The sequence below is a fragment of the Zootoca vivipara genome, chromosome 3 (genome assembly GCF_965207765.1).
Source record: "Zootoca vivipara chromosome 3, rZooViv2.hap1.1, whole genome shotgun sequence".
Lineage (NCBI taxonomy): Eukaryota > Metazoa > Chordata > Lepidosauria > Squamata > Lacertidae > Zootoca > Zootoca vivipara.
Genome location: NC_142586.1, coordinates 4,773,757 through 4,793,726, shown reverse-complemented (window position 1 = coordinate 4,793,726; position 19,970 = coordinate 4,773,757). Strand labels below are relative to the sequence as shown.

Here is a 19,970-nt window from a genome sequence, read left to right as displayed (position 1 = left end):
AATATTCTCCAGTTACATTGTTTTAATTATATTTGAAATGAACAGTGGTTTTTAATTAGAATTATATCATTTTTGAATCAACAGCACTTTACAACCAAAGAATATTGAATTTTAATATTGGGAAATGGACTTAATACCCTAGCTTCTCAAGCAATGAACAAAAATTATTTTATTTGATATGCAAGCATACTTCCAAGCCATCTAATTTGTCCAGAATGTTGTAATTTTTTTTCTTTAAACGTAAAATCTTTACTAGCAGCACTTCCTGAATAATAGGTTGCATTTCTCAGCATCTTATAACATTGCACTTGGCAGCTGTGTAGCCACTTTCATCATAAGATCATCTGGAATTTTCAGAGGTGACCAAAATTAATGGAAATGTTTTTGTCTTACTATGGAGTATAAGAAAATGAGGCCTAATTAAATAAAATTTTCCTTTTTTAGTTTTCCATGTGAGTCATAGGTCCAGCAGTGCTTGAGTTTAATGGGTCATTCTTCTGGTAATAATGTCTAAAAATGGTTCTGGGTGCAACTGTAGAGTTTTAATGTTCAATGGCGCTGACTTTATTTTTGAATTATTGACTGCCTATAATAGTGGTTAGAGATGGTTAAAAATGGTATGGGAAATTACATTGTGGGACTTCTGATTACCGTATTTTTCTCTGTTTAACACGCCCCCGTGTATACGATGCCCCCTATTTGGGGGGGGGGACTCAAAATTAAGAAGATGGGGGGAAGATGGCCCAGAGTTGGTGAGCTTTTGGGGGGAAGGATTGTTGATGGCTTTTGACTTGATTTCATTCTGATGCAAATTCTTCTCAAAAATTAAGAAACATACATATATTAAAGAATAGTAATATATTTGTTCCACATATTTTCCAGTTAAGTTAGGCTTCTTACTATGCTACATTATTGTACAGTGGTACCTCTACTTTCAAATAACTCTACTTATGAATGTTTCTACTTACGAATGGAGCTCCGTCCGCCATCTTGGATGCGGTTTAGATAGGATTTTTTTCTACTTACGAATTTTTAGATAGGGTTGCTTCGACTTTTCTCCCAATGCATTCCTATGGGATTTGACTTACAAATGACTTACAATTTTTTTCGACTTACAAATGTGCGTTCGGAACGCATTAAATTCGTAAGTAGAGGTACCACTGTATCTCTGTCCATCAAAATATATTCTTTCTAGGCTATAGAAACACTACTTACTCTATTCTACTTCAAAATAGTGATATTTTTTTTTGTTAGTTCCACCACATCCAGATGAGCACCCAAATTTTAGTACTATGATACTTATTATCGTGTGTCTTCTGTATGGTCCTTCTAGAGAGCTCCTGTGTGGGTTGAAGATTTGAGCTGAGCAGGAAGGCAGGACCTACGGCCCTAGACAGAGAGGGTGGCATTGAGGTGCCCACCAAATCTCTAGTATGGTTTGAGAAGTTTCCCAGATGCAGCTCTGCATGGGGAGAGAACTCATGAGTGTGTCTGCACAAATGATTGTGCAAAGATTTACACTTCGAGTTCTTTATAAGTTCCAATCATATCTTATCCTCTATTTGACAGTGACAACTCCACTGTCCATTTCTTTTTAAGGATGCCTTTGTATTACTGATATTTTGACATCTTTTGAAATCTGCTTCTCTGCATTTTGGAAATCCTATCAGCATTTCTGGTTGGAAAACACCCCAGTTGACAAAAATATTAAATATTACCAATTCGTATTTAGACACTGAGAAACTAAAACTGTTATCACAAACAAGTAAACTGGAAGCACTAGCAATGTTAGTATTTCCTGAATGTTTTGGTTAATTTGCAGATTTGATGAAAAACACCTGAAAATAATCTTTGCCAAGCTCAAAATCTGTACAGATAGTTCCGTATTGTTACACATTGTACTATGTATCCCAGAGAAATTCTTGGAAATTAGATATTTTACTTCCTTTGAAACTGTCTTTTTCCTTCCTTGAGAACTAAGTGAGGGCACAATTCACTCAAAGCTACACACTTCTGAGCACCATTGATTGTGGTGGGAGAGGAGAACATGTGTAACTTTCTCTTGTTGAGATCAGTGGGATTGAAAAGTGATTGACTTGTCGGAAGTATGCTCCATTTTCACAACAGCAGAATATTTTGGATAAACAAAGTATGTAGGAAGACATCACATAACGTACAGAAGGGGAACCTTTTGAGCTAAGGGAAACAGAACACCCTTTCCTTTATTATTACTATTATTTATTAAATTTGTATACTGCTCTGTACCCAGAGGTCTCATAACATAGCATTCCATTACATAACACTCAGCATATTAGATAATGTCAGTTTGAAACCTTGGCACAGTTGCAGACTGTTTACCTTCTCCAACAACTGCAGGAAATGTTTTTTCAAAAAAAAAAATTGTGTTAGGTATATTTTGAGTCCTACTTGGCTGATTCAAGTTGTCCTACATGATAGACAAATGGCAGCAACTTGCCTGTCCATCCCCAAAGCAAGTGTGGGGAAACCATTTTGGCCAGGCCATGCTCACCTACCCATAAGATGTAAGGTGAGGGGCCGAGAAAATCCTGGCTTTCCAGGTGCTGCTATGATGATGGGATGCCCAAGAATGCTTCTTCCACCCCTCTCCTTATCCAGCTGCAACACCACAACCCTGTACTGTTCTCAGTGGCTCTTACTCTCAGGTAGTTGCTACCACCACCCTCCCACTTAACTCTTGCTGCCTGGATGGGAGGGGACCTGGAATGAAAGCAGTCATTTTTCAAAAGGTTCCAAGCCAGTGCACCCAGCACTCCTCGGTGAAACCTGCACACAAATTGCTGGAGAAAGTAGGACCAGCTTTTAGTTGCTTTGTCTTAGGCCAATATTCAAGCTGCTTCCTTGTTTCCCTGGCAGACCCTCCTAAACTTCTTAAACTCCAGGAACTCTTGAGACCAAGACACCCTGTGTTTCCCAAGCAGTTCCCTTGCAAGTTAGAGTTTAAAGGCGGCCAAAACTCCCCAAGTCTCTCCCAGATCTCAGAAGAGCATGTTGGACTCTCACAACTCTGAGCCTAAACTTTCAGTGGCATGGACTCCAATCATCTAGACATGGGGGCTGGGGCTGGGGATTCTAGAGTCCTGAGGTTGGTAACCACACACACTTCAGTGGTCAAATTAGGAAACTTCATTAAAAATAAAAGCTAGGGGGAAAGCAGGTAGGCGGTCAAAACAGGCCAGACAATAAACCAGAGCCCTGTGGCTCTAAAACTGGACTAATGCTAGCCTATTCACTATAATAGAGCTGTTTGGCTTACAAGCCAGCAGCGAAGATGGTCAGCTTCATAGAAAGTCCGATCTGGATCCCTGATGGGGGGAGGGAACAACACTGCCAGGGCAGCTCAGCTTTTTAAAGTCTCTTTCCTCTCTCCTGGGAGCAGTGACCCATCGCTCTTTCTGACAAACAAGATCCAGAGCCAGATGGTCACATCAGTCATGTCTCCCAGGTAAGCTTCTGTTGTTGTTTAGTTGTTGAGTCGTGTCCAACTCTTTGTGACCCCATGGGCCAGAGCACGCCAGGCACATTTGACGTTGTGTCAAAATCGGTCAAGCAGTTTTGGCGAAAGGTCAACGCACACGCAGGCCCCTTTTTTCATTTTTATATATATAGATACCCCGCCTATCTGGGAGGGTTTCAAAGCTCTGTCTTGCAGAGCACTTTGCCAAGTAGTGAAAGGTCATGTGACATTGTGACATTAGATGACTGGCAAGTGGGCAGCTCCAGCCACCTATCAAACCTGGCCCACAAGGGTTGGGGAGGGTTTACAATCTAGCCTACTGGCCAGACCCCATTCCTCACCCCCACTCTGAAACAGCCTCATGCAGATGTGGGCACATAGTAGGAATGAGGGTCTGGAATCACTACACCATAGCTGTCAACCCTCCCTTTTTTTGCGGGAAACTCCCTTATTCCAAGCCACAGCTGTCAGCCTTCCAGGGCCGCCCCTACGGCCAAGCTGGGTGGCGCAGGGCACCAGGGCGCCGGCCCGCCAGGGGAGCACCGCAAGCTGCGCCCGCCCGCCCGCTGACCGGCCGGTCCGCCGCGCAGCTGCGCCCACTGCAACCGCGCCCACTGCAACCGCGCTGTGCCTGCCCGCCCGCCGTGCTGGGAAACAGGGTGGGGGGCGCCAAAGGGATCTGTCGCACCACGGCGCCAGGGCGCTTAAGACGGCCCTGCAGCCTTCCCCCTTTTTTCTGGAAATTCCCTTATTCCAGCGCTGCTTCCCACTGCTATCCTGGATTGTCAGATATACCGTAGACTGTCCCCAGGACAGGTGAGGCTGCTGATCCCTTATTTTCAAATTCAAAAGTTGACAGCTATGCACTACACAGACAGATAGCAAACCCACAATTCAGTGTTTTCTCACTGTATTAGGGCCTGTGGAAATGCAAGTAAAAATAAGATAGAAGGATCCTTGCATAGCAATATTGAGGCACGCTATGTAAAAAGATGCAGTTGCTAGAGAAGCTGACTGTTGAAAAACAAAGGCAGAGAGATAAAATAAACAAAAGAGAAGCCAGTAGTGTAGCTATGGGGTGTGGGGCGCCCCCAGTGGCACTTACCTTTTGTGGCGGCATGCTGGAGCCCAAGGTGACACGCAAGTCCAGGTGCTCCAGAGCCCAGTGCACCATTCCCAAAAGCAGCATGGCCTGGGGCTGGGTTCTCAGCGCACTGAGCTGCTGCACCCCCCCCCAGCCACCAGAGGGCAGCCAAGAACAACATGACTGGCATGCGCTAGCCCTGAGAGCAGTGCTGGGCCTGTGGTGTGCCCAAGCCACAAGCAGGAGGGCACCTGGGAGTGACGCAGTGGCTTGGGCGCCTACAGGCCCCGCACTGCCCAAAAAAGCAGCATGGGGCTGGCATCCACCTGCCACCTCTCCGTCAGCCACCCTCCAGTTTGAGGGCGCCCAGGAGGAACATGGTGGCTTGTCCCCTAGCCCCACACCGCTTTTGCAGGTTGGGCAGGGGCAGGGCTGGCACACGCCCCGCCCCCCCACATGGAGGTGGCCTGGGAGAGACGCACTTCCAGCAGCACAACCCACCCTCTAGCTTTCCCTCCCCAGGCACCCCAGTGGCTTGAGAGAAGCAGAGCTGATTGCATGCGAAAGAAAATTGTCTTTCTGTAAGGATCTTTGCCAAATATATCAACCGGTTCTGCATGTAGCAAATCTTATAAAGTCTAGAGTAGGGGTAGCCAGTGTGGCATTCCAACTCCCATCATCATTGACCTGCATTGGTGTCACTTTAGCTGACTTGATCATGCCCTTGATAATCCTACCAGGTGTTTGCAAAAGGGGGGGGGAACAGTGGTACTTCAGACCATCTGGCATCTGCTATAGAACATAGGTAGGCAGTAATGTGAATTCCTTGACCTCAAGGAGATCTCTTTGCTTGGCTCCATGGTGTCAAAAGACATTGATTATATTTATTTGAAATATTAACAAATCATACTTTTCATGAATAGATTACTCTCTGAAAACACTGAGAGACAGGAGTAGTGAAGCCAGCTCACCATCTCACGGAGATGACTTGGAATTTGCCTACACATTTTGCATTGTATCTTTCCTTCTAAGATGTATATCAGCTCCGAGTCCAGGCCCACTTCTGACATGCAAGCCCAGCACATTGGTCGCCTCTCTACTTGTTATTAGCAGCCTTGCATGGCCATCCAAGAGGCAGCCAAGCTGTGACCTGGCATGACCCTGAATCAGGCGGGAGGGAGATGTCATGGCTTCATGGGGCTGAGACACCTATGGTGACATCTTCCAGAGATTATACTACCAAATCTCATGAATCTCAGCAAATCCATCTTGCCAGATGTTCCTATCCATTGCACAATTTCTTCAGCCTCAGTCCATCTCAGCTGCAATGCCCTGTAAGGGTCCCCAAGCACACACACCAACCGTGGGATGGGGGAAATAGGTCATCCCCCCCCCCTCCAGCAGGCCTTGTCACAGTTTAGGGACCAGCGGTGGCAAGTTGTTGTTGATTAAAAAGATCATTTGAGTAGAAAAACAGCTTGAATGAGACATTTTTCAGCAGGAATATTGCCGTGGTGGGAAGGGTTAAGCAGCTCCCACACACACTGTTCCCAGTTGTACTTTCTGCAGCTGCTTGCTGTTAAGAAGAAAATAAATATGGAAAACATCAGGAAACTTGAGTATATCTGCCATGTAACATCTAGTTTGGCTCTAACGAAAATGGTATCACTATGAAATCATGAATTTATTCAGCTGGCAGTGGTGCAAGAGATATATTCATTTTCAGAATCAAAGTAATGCCCTGATATTGAGGGAATGCCGGAAGCTGACTTTTTCACATTTATCAGCCTGTATGGATGTGAATTGTCAGACTACAGAAACTATTCTAAGCAGAAATTATGGAAACAATCCATTTACAGGAAGAAAAGGCATGTGATATAATACTAACAGGGTGGTTAAATGTTTAAGATTTTTTTTCCTCATTTATTTTTGCACAGAGAGGGTCAAACAAAAGTAAGCAAACTTTGAGAGTCTACAAATATTTGTGATGAGGGCGGAAAGCAACAACCCAGAGCCTTTTCACAGAGGGAAAGACAAAATTTTAAGTAACCTTAGGAGAGTTATTCAAAATAATTCAGTACATGCTAATGACTTAAATGGTTGACATTGCTGATGCAGAACATAATTTACAAATTAGGAAGCTAAAGTAAAACAGGAAATTCCAGGGAAAGAATTTCACATTTGCTAGTAAACAGAGAACAAACTGAAGTCCTAATGAAAATAAATGATCATTTGATTATCTAGCTGGCTTAAATACTGCTTTCATTGTCTTAGAAAATGAAACGGCAGACTGTTGAATTAATAACTACCTAACATTACTAAGGGCCGTCCTGACACATGTACTGGAATGAAATGAAATAAAAATGTTATGCACAAATTAATTAAATAACCGTATTAACAAAACTATTAAAGGTTAACACAATTAGTTATAAGTTATAATTTTACCCAAAAGGGTTCCCAGCGAACCATCCTTTTGGGGAACAGACAGGGTGAAGCAGAATATCTTAGCGCACATGATCAGAGTGTAGGCTTATGTCCTTGACAGCCTTCCCCTGTCCTTTTAATTATACCAGTGACCTGAAATGTTTTAGGATCATAAACTTTTCATGTATGCCACCACCGCCGCAAGAGTTATCTTGGCCCAAAGGTGGAAAACGAACGAAATACCGACTATAGAGGACTGGAGAGAGAAAATGCTAGAATATTTGGGGTTGGCTAGGCTAACGGGAAGAATAAGGGATCAAAAGGAACAAAAATTTCAAAAAGAATGGGACAAATTTATAGTTTATTTGAAGGAGTATGGTAAGATATGAAAAGCCAGTTGGCTATCATTATAAAATGCAACAGAGTTAAGTAACCTAAGTCATAAACTCATGTTTAATCTGAGAGATAACTTGTGACGGATACAACTTTATAGAGCGCAAAACTAAATAAATGGAAGAATAAAACCAAAAGAGAGAGAGGTGGAAGTCGAGGTCAAGAGAAGAAGAACAAAAATAAATTTTTGAATGATAAAAGGAACTGAAATAAACAAGCTATAAAATGAAGGTGACAAACGGTAATAACCTTTAGTTTACTCAAAAACGACAAGGCACACTTTGGAATTTGTATATCTTTTATTTGTCTCTTTTTGTATTGTGTGTTCCTTACTCATTTTTGCTGATGTATGTACAGAAAAGTCAATAAAAATGAATTTAAAAAAAAGAAAAGAAATGTTTTATACTGTGATGCCAATAAAGGGTATTTGATTTGATTTGATTAGTTATAAGTTAAATACAATTGACTGTGTGTGACATGCACAAAAACCCAAAGCAAAGTTGAATCTACTTCATGAAATTGCCCTATGTCTGCAAAAGGCAGAGCTGCTGGAAATGTTAAAGTTAACATTTAAGGAGTCCTGAAATACAGGCATATGTCACAAGAATCCTATGTAAGCCTGTTTAAAAACAAGCCTCACTGGGTGCAATTGGACACACGACAGCCTCTAGTTGTGAAAGAGCCACCATGGTTGTCTCTTTGGTCTCTCCCTCCCAGCAAGAGGGGAGTATGGAGGGGCTTGCTTACAGATCCCATCTATGCCGTCTGGTACCTTCATTAGAAGAGCTTTCAGGGGTTGATGCAGCTCCTGGGAACGACCATGGAGGGAGGGAGGGAGGGAGGGAGGAGAGCCCCATGAGGTGACCTTTCTCCAGAGCTCCATCTTTTCACAGGGCTGCCAGGGAGGCGAAGAGGAGCCTCTAGTGCCAGGAGACAAGGAGTTAATGGAAGAAGACTCTGAGGCGGAGGGGGTCTGAGAGGCAGGCAGGCAGGGAGACTCAGCACCTCTTGAAGGGGAGGGGCTGCCAATTCCCTCTGCACAGGAGCGAAGGGGGTGGAAGTGACAGGAGCAGAGAAGGAGGGTGGGATTACCCAAATTCCTCTGTTGGAGGAAAAGTCGTAAATCTCCACTTCCAGAATCTGAAAGTGATGAATCGGATGCATGAAAGGTGACCGCACTCTGTTATTATTATATTGCACTGGATAGCTCAGTTGGTTAGATCATGGTCTGATAACACCAAGGTTGCAGGTTCAGTCCCCATATAGGACAGCTGCATATTCCTGCATTGCTGGGGTTGGACTAGATTATCCTCAGGGTCTCTTTCAACTTTACAATTATATGATTTTATATACTAATTCAAGTTAGTTGCATAATACTCAGCAGTTCTACTTGTAATCTCAATTTTGCATGGACAGGCAGAGTCCCCCAAACCCCATGCAAACCTTGAGCAGAATAATAATGCAAGACAACGTGCCATAGGATTACAATTTGGCCACAACACCTCCCCCAGGCAGGATTGGGCAGTTGGCTGGGGTAGGCGGAGACCCCCTGCATCCTGCCTGGCAAGGTGCGCACAGCCATGCAAAATGCGCCCCCCCCCATTTTATGTGGGGAGCGGACATTATAATATTTAAAATTGTATTTTAGCCATTTTAATTATTTAATCAGGGTTTTAGTAAGAACAGAATATTACAGATTTTCATGCCACTGTCATGTAAGCTACATTTGTGTTTCCAAAGACGCTAAGCAAATTTTATAAATGGTGTTGCTTGTGGATGTGGATGAACTCTGCAGATTTAACAACACATTAATGAGATTTACAGAAGAATTCTTGCCTAAGTTACTTTGACCTTATCCTGCTCTGTAGACTTTTTTCTTGCTGCAATTTGGACCAATTCTTTTGGGATCCAGCCATAAAGTCTCTCATGCTCTTTGACTTCATTTTAACTATGAATGGCACATTCTTTGAACGCTCACAACAGAAGGATTCTCTACAGTGTGGGTGTGGGATAAGCATGTGAAAAATTGAAATGCTATTCCCTGTCAGTCCAGTCTCCTTAATTCCATTTCCCATGCTATTCCTTAGCTGGTTTGTCATAAGAGATTTTCTAGCTATCGTAAATTAAAGCCCACTTTAGAATAGGAATGGGCTTTCTAAAGGGTACAATGTTCTGATAAGAAATAATAGACGGCGATCTATATTTGCCTTTCCCAATTTCTGCCACAATGCGTGTCTCGGAATCGTACCAAAAGCTGATTTTAGATCAATAAAAGCATCAATACAAGTAAAGGTGGATCTTGCCAGCCATCTTACTACAAGAATTAAGACCGCTACTGGTGTTAAACAGGGTGCATTTGGGTGCCTTTCTTGTTTAATTTTTATATTAATGACATAGTTAAAGAACTGGAGGGCCTGCAGTTTGCCCCTGTCACAATTCTTGATCAAAAACTCTCAGTTTTAATGTATGCCCGATGACCCAGTACTTGTATCTAGAACCTAGGTGGGCCTGAGACGATTGCTTGCAAAAATAAGCTCATATTGCACAAGGAATGCCTTATCCATAAATTACGATAAAACACAGGTCATTGTATTTGGGAAGCACCCTAAAAAGCATGTTTGTCACCTGGATGAACACATCATAAACCAAGTAAAGACGTTCAAATACCTGGGATTGGTTTATTCAGAAACGGCATCTTGGAATGCACAGCTGTCCAATATTGAATTGCAAGCCTTTAAATTGGCAAAAGCTATTTTGAAATTTTCTGCTTTCTCTCTAACAAATGGCATTCTGATATTCCCACAGACTGAAGTCACACTGAGGAGATTATTTTTCATGGTGGCAGGTTCCTGTTTGTCAGCCTGATTATTATCTGCAAGGTGGAACAAGGCAGGGTAGAAGACGCTCTTTGTAATTAAATATTTACACTCCACATTGCCACAGAAAGATCCTTATTTTACTTGCATAGAAAAACAGAAAAGTCCAATCTTGTGGTTTCAAATAAATAGCTAGTAATATACTGTATTGCATTCAATTCAAAGTAAAGAACAAATGGGTTCACATTAATAAAATAATTTCACATAAAATAAATAGTGGAACTAGAAGGTAGATGAAAAAGTATTCAGTATAAGCACTGTGTTTTAGGAGGATGGATCCAATAGTAAAAAGAAAAGATTTTTAAAAAGCTCACTTGTGAGCTTGGGAAAGGCTGATGGAACTGCTATTCTTAGGTGTGATCGCAGTTAACATCTGAACATTGCAGAATTATGGTTACAGGTAGGTAGCCGTGTTGGTCTGGGTCAAAGTAAAATAAAAAAAATTCCTTCAGTAGCACCTTAAAGCACACGAAAGCTCATACCAAAATAAAAACTTAGTTGGTCTTTAAGGTGCTACTGAAGGAATTTTTTATTTTATTGCAGAATTATGGGAGACTGAGAGGTAAAAACAGTTCTTGCTCTCTACTTATTTTCCCTTCATTTCCTCTTCTGTCTCAAGCATTTGAACCATGTTGTTTAGTCGTTTAGTCGTGTCCAACTCTTTGTGACCCTATGGACCAGAGCACGCCAGGCACTCCTGTCTTGCACTGCCTCCTGCAGTTTGGTCAAACTCAAGTTGGTGGCTTCGAGAACACTGTCCAACCATCTCGTCCTCTGTCGTCCCCTTCTCCTAGTGCCCTCAATCTTTCCCAACATCAGGGTCTTTTCCAGGGAGTCTTCTCTTCTCATGAGGTGGCCAAAGTATTGGAGCCTCAGCTTCACGATCTGTCCTTCCAGGGAGCACTCAGGGCTGATTTCCTTAAGAATGGATAGGTTTGATCTTCTAGCAGTCCATGGGAAGAACCATGTTCTCCCACATATGAAAATTCAGCACCATATTTCTTGAATGTTTTTAGGTAATTTCGGGTGTACTGTTCTTTCAAAGACTTTTGAAAAAAATAAAATAAATAAATCTTACATTGTTTTATTAGGCAACTGCAGAGTTTACAGCATTTCATGTGTTAATTTTGGGCCTACTGGTGTGTCTATACAAATATTTCTTGAACAAGCAATGCCTGCCATGAAAAGTGGAGTTCCTTCTCATGGGGGGGGGGGAGGAATGCCTTCTTGCATCGCTTTCTGGGGCTGATTTTGTCCTTACCATCCATGGTCATAGCATTGCTCAAAGTTCTGCTGCCAAGAGCACGTCACATTCTTGTAAACATTTGAAGAGAGCCCAAATCTCTTTTGCGGAGCTCCCCTGCAGACTGTGTTTTGCTCTGTCAGGAGATGCTTTATAGCTCCAGTTTCATAAATGCGTCAGAGGACACCATGGTTGCCTTTGCAGAGCAGATTTCTAACACCTCCCCCAATTGCTCATACATCATAACTGAGAATAGTAGCTCATTCTCACTTTTTTTGCTGAAGGCTGGAAACTTAATACATTGTTATTAACCTATGTGTTAATCCCACCCCAATCCTGCCTCATCCATTCACTGTCAGCACAATGTTTTTTTCTTTCCATGGTTATCGAAGCCCATTCTCTCAGAAACCCATAAATAGGAACTTGCATAGCAGGTGAGGGAGGGGCACAGCGGCACAGGGGAAGGGGGGGGGGGTTGGAAACACCAGGCAGTCAGAGGGAAACCAGATCTGTGCTGTTTAGCCACAGTTTTTGTCAAGATGTTAACAGGCAGAATGAGCAGATTTGATTTTTCTGGATGACACTTGCAATGCGGCTGTTGAGTTGAGGACATGTTTGGGACTATTTTGGGTGGGGCAGGCTCCTCTAAATTTGGCAGATGTGTTTGCAGACAATGAAAAGCACCTCCCCTTTTGTGATTGGGGGGGGGGGCTGTAAAGAGGAATAATACTTTCCCCTTCTTAGGAGGGGCTAGAAGCAATAGCCATACGCTCAGTAAGCTCAAGTGCTTCGGCTACAATAGCAGCCACTTTCCCATGTTCCTCCTCAACATGAAGGACACCCACAGCTCCACTGCGCCCTCCAGCCACCCAAAGGGAAGGCAAAGTGGTACAGGAAAGATTGGCCATGTTCATCTTTGGTGATGCTGCCCAAATTCCAGAAGTGAATGGCTGTTTAGCATGGCGCTGCCACAATATTCACCCTGTGTTCACTGACTGGCTGTTGTGAAGAGGAAGCGGCTGTAGTGAATAATATACATTATTGCTGAAGTGCTTAGAGGTGCAAAAAAGGTGAATTTTGAGTGTCTTAATATATAATAAAATATTTTTAACCCAAAGATCGCTCCATAATATTTAGTGCAGCCCTAATGAAATTATATGGTAGTAGCTTGCAATTGGAAAATACAATTACTTGGTTGACAGGACTTTAGGTAGCAGGAAGAGAATAACGTTTTGAAACCTGCGAGATATTTTTTATTGACAGGTGATATAAAAATCTAATAACTAGTTAGCTGAGCAAGCAGCCTGATGAGAGCAAGTACAGCCAAGAGCTGACTTCTGCTGGGACCTCAGGGCCTTAATACAAGGAGTGAAAAGTTTGGCTAGGGATTATTAGTATTTTGTGTTCATGAAAAGCAGAGGTAAAGGTAGACGGTGGAAAAAGTGAGTCATAGCAACATTCCTGAGAGCCTAACATGTATTGGGACAGTAGTTGAGCCACCACATTTCTTCTGCTTCCATGTGTTGCCTGTGAAAGAGTTGGATCCACCTGTTCAAAATACGCTTATGATACGTTGTTCCGAAACCAAAGCATCATTACGTTAGTTGTGGGTGTTTGAGAGCTCTGGAAATGTAGGCAGTCCAGTGCATGTTAGCAGGAAAAAAGCTGACGGCATTATTTTGTCACAGCTGTTATTTGTAAGTAATTGAACAGGAGGCAGAATGGAGCATGACTGAAAATAATCTGGACAACTATATCCAATGGTTGTGAATGAATCGCTTGTTGATGTGAAAACAGAAGGAGGAGTATATTGGACTGGGGTAGGAGAGTTTATACAATTGGCTTTGTATTTCATGTCCCATAATTTAAATGTGGATATTATGTCTCATCTGTTGTGAAGATATTTGGTGTACTTTCTTGAGAAATGTTTAGATTCTACTGATTCCATGTATTATGCTATCTATATATATAAAAATGTAGGCATTGTGTGCGCAGATGTAACAGCCTTTCTCCGTAACCACTGAACCGTAATGTAACAAATTTGGCCACAACATTCCATGCCCATCAGGGAGGGATCTGGCATTAAAAATTATCAAAAAAACCACACCTTTCACACCTAAAATAATGATTAAAGACAAAAAGTGGCGCCCCTATTACACATCACCAGCAGAAGCTCTGAAGAATCCAGCAGCATCCAAGGGAAAGGCTGATCGCGCGCTGCCGCCTGCAAACCCTCTCCGACATTGGCGCACACCTCCCAAGGCAACAACTTACACTCGCTGCCCGCCATTTCCTACCTCAAGTGGCTACCCACCATTTGCGGCCACAAACCGTCGCCTCCACCTCCTCCGACGCGCCGCCCTCCACTGCCTCCCGCCACTGGGACCTCACTTTCCAGCCTCAAACGGCTACCCGCCATTTGAGACCATCTCCTCCAACGCGCCATCATCCCCGCGGCCACAGATCAGGACCCTACAGAAATCTCTCCTCCAAACAAGGCCCCACTACCGGGAGACAGACCATCCCAAATCGCCACCGTCGGACAATATACCTACCCAACAGGGAGCCAGGCCTCAAGAAAGAATTCTCCCCCACCCCAGAACCAAACCTCCCAGCACTCCTGACCATTCCGCTGACCACGTCACCGCCCAACAGCCGCAAAAGAGACAGGCCACAAAAACTAAATCACTGACACCCCGGACCCAACTCTCCCACGGCCCCTACTCGATCCGCCACCCACGTCGCCCGAGAACCGCCCCAACCAGTCACACGGGCCTCTCCGGAGCCCTCCACACCACCAGAGAGCCCTCTGGAGCCCTCCACCCGCGTCCGCAACAAATCGGGACCTTCCACAAACCTCCCCCCCCCAACATGATAACTGTATCCTCCACTCACCCGACCCCTTACAAAACCCCAAACCCAGCCACAATGGACTTTCCCCCCCTTACACAAGACAAACCGCATCCAGAACAGACTTACCCCTCTACAAACCTCACCGCTCCGGAGGCCAACTCCCCACCGGAGACCCATGTCCGCAACGGATCGGGATCCTCCACAAACCTACCCCCCCCACGATAACTACGTAATCCGCTCAACCAACCCCTTACAAAACACAAAACCCAGCCAGAACGGACTTACCCCCTCCATAAACTTCACCCCACTCACATACCCACGCAGACCCATCCCCTCTAAACTCCCCCCACACAACAAACCCCCTCCACAACCTTCACCCCCAACAACAATACCCTCTAAACTCACTGACCTCTCCACAACACTCCCCTCCCCCAAGACCAAGACCCCCCCAAGGACCCTCACCTCTCCTCAACCCTCCCACCCCCACAAGACCAAGACCCCCAAGGACCCTCACCTCTCCTCAACCCTCCCACCCCCACAAGACCAAGACCCCCAAGGACCCTCACCTCTCCTCAACCCTCCCCTCAACACCAAGACCCCCCCAAGGACCCTAACCTATTCTCAGCCCTGCGCGGGGGCCAAGATATGGAGATACAGGGGGGAGGGGACAACAGAGGACTCAGACAGGGGGTGGGGGAGGAGGGGGCTCGATACCTCATGAGTCAGGACAGGGTGGGGCCAGTCACAGGGATGAACCAGTGGATGGGGGGAGGAGGGGGCAGGATAAGTCATTTGTCCAGACAGAGTGGGGGGAATCACAGGAAAGAACCACAGCAACACGTGGCCGGGTCAGCTAGTACCGTGTTTCTCCAAAAATATGACACCGTCTTATATTTATTTTTCCTATAAAAAAACACACTATGGCTTATTTTCAGGGGGTGTCTTATTTCCCCCCCCTCCTACCGCGGCCGGCATTGCTGCTGCGCCTATCACTATGTCTTATTTCCAGGGTATGGCTTATATTCCTTGAATGCTTAAAAATCCTGCTATGGCTTATTTTATGACTACGTCTTAAAACAGGGGAAATGGTATATTTATACAAATTCTAAATGCTAGTGATCTCGAAACCAGACGTTACTTGATCTCCTAAAATGCTTTATACACTAATCTTAAACAAATTATGTAAAAACCATCTCTACTGAAACTAACAGCACAGTCCTTACCACACCTACTCAGAAGAAAATCCTATTGAATTCAGTGGGGCTTACTCTCAAGTAGGTTGGGTTACGATTGCAGCCTAAAGTATTTTCACAAAGTGAGTTTAAGATAATAGTTTGTCTCCCATCAGCATCGCAAACACAATGTTTGGTTAATGCTTTGGAACTTTTATCAAAAATGGGTTATTTTTTTAAATGCACATCTTATTCAGCAAGACCATGGCCTCCTTTTCGCGTGACTTTCACAAGGTTGTTCTTAGTATGAGTGGACTCTTGTATAATCATTGTTGCTGATGAAAGTGTTGCTGAAAGGCATTCAAGGAAGAAAATAATAAAATGGATCATGTATAATGAAAATCATTATTACAAGTTATATGCAACTGGCTGAATTTCTGGCTTATCTATGAAAGCATTCTTATGAGAGAAAGTTGCAACACAGGAAGTGAAAGAGACATGCGTTCTGATATTTCTATTTTTTCAGCAACCCTTTGTCTTTCTTCACATGAAGTCTTCTGCATCTTCCTGAATGCTGGGTCAAGCAAGGCCAAGTCCCACCGGCCTTGCTTAGGACACTCCGCATCCCGAGTGCAGCTGGTTTCATTTTGGGATTCAAGGTTTCAGAGGCTTGCATCATCCCAGTCTCTCTCTTTTCATTCAAGAGAGGCAGTGCACAGCCAGAAAGACTGGCCTCTGGGGTGCCAGGTGCTGCCTCTCCTGCTGCTGACTTTGGCTGCCTCCAGCTGCAGAACGGTGGGGACTCTGCTCTGCGCTTGCATGGAGGCAATATCATCTCCTGACAGTTAGTTATGGGGAAGGAAATAGACTGAGGTCCAGCGCTGAGGGCCTTCTGGCGGTTCCCTCCCTGCGAGAAGTGAGGTTACAGGGAACCAGGCAGAGGGCCTTCTCAGTAGTGGTGCCCGCCCTGTAGAACGCCCTCCCATCAGATGCCAAGGAAATAAGCAACTATCTGATTTTTAGAAGACACCTGAAGGCAGCCCTGTTTAGGGAAGTTTTTAAGGTTTAATGCTGTACTGTGTTTTTAATATTTGATTGGGAGCCGCCCAGAGTGGCTGGGGATGGTTGGGGTATAAATAATAAAATTATTATTACTATTATTATTATTATTAGTCTAGTAAACAGATTCCTGGTAAACACTTCCAACTGCACTTTTTTTAAAAAAACATTTGATATTTTTATTTATATTAACACACAAACACAGTTTACACCGTACATATTGCACACTACAACCCAATGTTCACTAAAGTACCAGCACACTTCCAAATTGAAGTTATGTCTTTATAATATTCTCTAAAAATTCATATTATATTGCAAATGATTTAATTGTGTATTATATAAATAATCAAATGCCACTTCATTACTTTTTCTTCCCACTTTTCCTTCTGCTTCTAGTTTCCAGAGACAACTTACTATAAAAAGTAATTACTATAAAAAGTAATTCAAAAGTAGTTTCCTGATAGAAGTGCCAAACCTCTAAAACATAAATTAAGAACACAAATGTCTACAGAATACGACCAGGGAAAAGAATGCTAAATTCCTTTATCACAAGATGGAGCAGTATGAGCTATCAGTTTGTCCCGGCAGACGCTTGCTGCTGAGGTCCGTGTTCTCAGTGCCTGTGCCAGGGTCAGTGGCTAGCTATGCTGCAGCTGACTGCCCCGGTGATTCCCAGGTGCCACCAACCGTGGCTCTTCCCAAGCACCCCTTGCCTTCACCTCCTTCCGCAGCCCAGCATCACAGCCGCTCTCTGGCATGCCTCCTCCACTCTTCTGGCAATGCTCTTCTGCCTTGCCTCCTTCACAATTGCCGCCACTGCTCTCCAGGGTCCCTTGCATTGAGCAAACGTCCACCTTGAAACTGTGTGCTACCCCTGAGGGCCTGCCTGCTATCTCTCCTCTTATAGAGTCCTCAGCTGCTGGGCAGAGACACTCCACCGAGACCCAGGCCTGGCTCTTAATTGGCTTCAGGTTGTCATTCATGCACTCAGCCTTGCGCTCAATCTTGCACTCCTTTGGACAGGCTGCCCCTGTTGTTCTGCCCTCCAAATGCCCCTTCTGAACCTTGGAAACCGTGTGGGCAGGAGAGTTATGTTCCTCCAGGGTCCTTGTGCCCCTCTCCCCGTGTTGGAGGGCTGTATAATCTCTCCTTCACTGTGCTCCTGGTATTCCATGCCCTCATCCACTAGTTCCTCTGACACCTCTCTCTGTTCCACAGAGGTGCTGAGGTCTTCTGGCCTGGTGCCCTGCTAGGGGTCAGCCTTGTCCTGCCAGTCCCTCTAGGAGAGAGGAGAGAGGAGTGGCGAGGATTGCCTCCCACCGACAACCTCCCCAGCTAGCAGAACGGTGCTGGGTACATCTCTGGACCCCTATGCCATGGCATGTTTGGACAAGGTGAGGGATTATTTTATTTCCTAGCTATCCAGGCATATTAAAATTTGATTCTGTACCACTTGAGCTCATTTATATTTTACATTTCAAAAAGGCATTTTTTAATCCTTCAGGATTTGCAGGTTTTTTGTTCCTTTTTCATGTTGTGGTATCTGTTTTCGAAGAAACATATTTCTTTCTTTATTCATTTCCCCTCATACAACCTCTTTTTCTTTTCCATAAAATACACTACATAAAACATATGCCTTCAGATAGGCATTTTTTTTCTTAGCACATCTTCCTTAATACTGTTTTTGCCCTGCTTGATACAAATAAAGACAACAATATTTCAAATGATAACCTCTAGCCTACATTAGCTGCATTCTCACTAAAAAGCACCAGCAAAGCATTTTCTTGAGTAAAAGAAATATCTTATGGGTGATGCGCACCTAAAACTTGCTCAAGTACCAAGAGGGATAGCCAGAGTATGTTTGGCGAAACTTGCCTCCAATAGGCTCCTTTGGGAGGAAGGGTGGGGTATACAACAACAACAACAACAACAACAACAACAACAACAACAACAACAACATGGCAGGGGGTTGGACTGGATGGCCCTTGTGGTCTCTTCCAACTCTATGATTCTGTGATAACATTTTTACCCCGCCCATCTGACTGGGTTGCTCCAGCCACTCTGGGCGGCTTACAGCACATACCGGTATAAAAATTGTAAAACATCAGACATTAAAAATTTCCTGATACAGGGAAAATAATAATAATAAATTAATAATGATTTTGATGGTAATGTTAATGATGATGAACTCAGCTGGGTATTATGGCAAAACCTCCCTGTTTCTTGGAGGGACGAGACACATGTCATTTCATTTGATTTTGAGAGGGGAAGTGTTTGATGCAGTTTCTTTGGCATTTACTTCCACAATTTGATAGTGACACAACTGCCTTTGTATAATGCTCCATTAAAATTCTTCCTGACTTGAGTAATCCTCATGAGACTATGAGAATCCTGAAAGTTTGGAATTAGTTCCATGTTTACAATTCATCTAATCTGACCATGGGTAGAAACCAAAGTGAGAACTATCCAGAAATTCAGAAGGAAAGAAATGCAGCCATCTGGTTTTCTAATCTCACCCCCCCCCCCCCCCGGGATTTGTACAAGTACATGTTGCTAAACAGTTTTAACAATGGGCAATGGGAAAAACTACTCTCCACTTACTCATAAATGGAAGATTTTGCCTTTTTATAAACACTACTATGTTTTCATCACAAGCTAAATTAATCCCCTGTTTCCATTTTCTTCTCTTGTTCAACTGAACAATAATGACGTACTGTACATTGTTTCATATTTTTATGTAACAATATTATAATACATGAACATGTTTAATCACTGTATGGCAGAGGTTTTCAACCTTTTTGAGTCCATGGCTCCCTTGACCAGCTACATTATTTCTGCCCGCGACACCCCTGAGCAGCATTTAAGGCACCCCAGGGTGCCATGGCATACTGATTGAAAACCACTGCTGTATGGCCATCTTGGTTTCCAGTTATCTGCCAACCTCAGGTGATTCTCAAGGCATTATATGGCTTGTCCCAACCTGTTGGCTTCCTCCTTGAGCTCCTCTAACCCATTGTCCTGACCATAGCTGCCAAGTTTTCCCTTTTCTCGCGAGGAAGCCTATTCAGCATAAGGGAAAATCCCTTTAAAAAAGGGATAACTTGGCAGCTATTGTCCTGACCCAGCCAGCCTCTCCCAGATGTCTCCTTGGGACTCAGGACACTAAATAGGATTTGAAAGTCAAGCCTAGTCTCAGCAATATAAGAGGTGGAAAATATTTCCAAATATCTAGAAAGTTTATTCTGTTGCTGAGCTGTTACTAAACAAAGCCGTCTTGTTATTTAAATCCTTAGGTCTTTGACAATCACTTTGGTCTTGGGCAATTAATTTTCTGACTGTAGTCATAGTTGGACATTCATCCTCCTTGCAT

The 19,970-nt window shown here is 43.8% G+C and overlaps 1 protein-coding gene across 4 annotated transcripts in view; it reads left to right on the top strand.

Annotated features, from left to right (window-relative positions):
• The window catches only part of COL4A2 (collagen type IV alpha 2 chain), a 146,038-nt gene that overhangs the window by 29,821 nt on the left and 96,247 nt on the right, over nt 1–19,970 (top strand). The window contains exon 5 of one of the 4 annotated variants that reach the window (XM_088667109.1): nt 17,819–17,994. The exons of the other annotated variants lie outside the window; for them this stretch is intronic. Within the exon in view, the coding sequence (XP_088523235.1) occupies nt 17,977–17,994 (18 nt within the window). The 5' untranslated portion in view covers nt 17,819–17,976. The remainder of the gene's footprint in view (nt 1–17,818; nt 17,995–19,970) is intronic. 4 annotated transcript variants of the gene reach the window in all.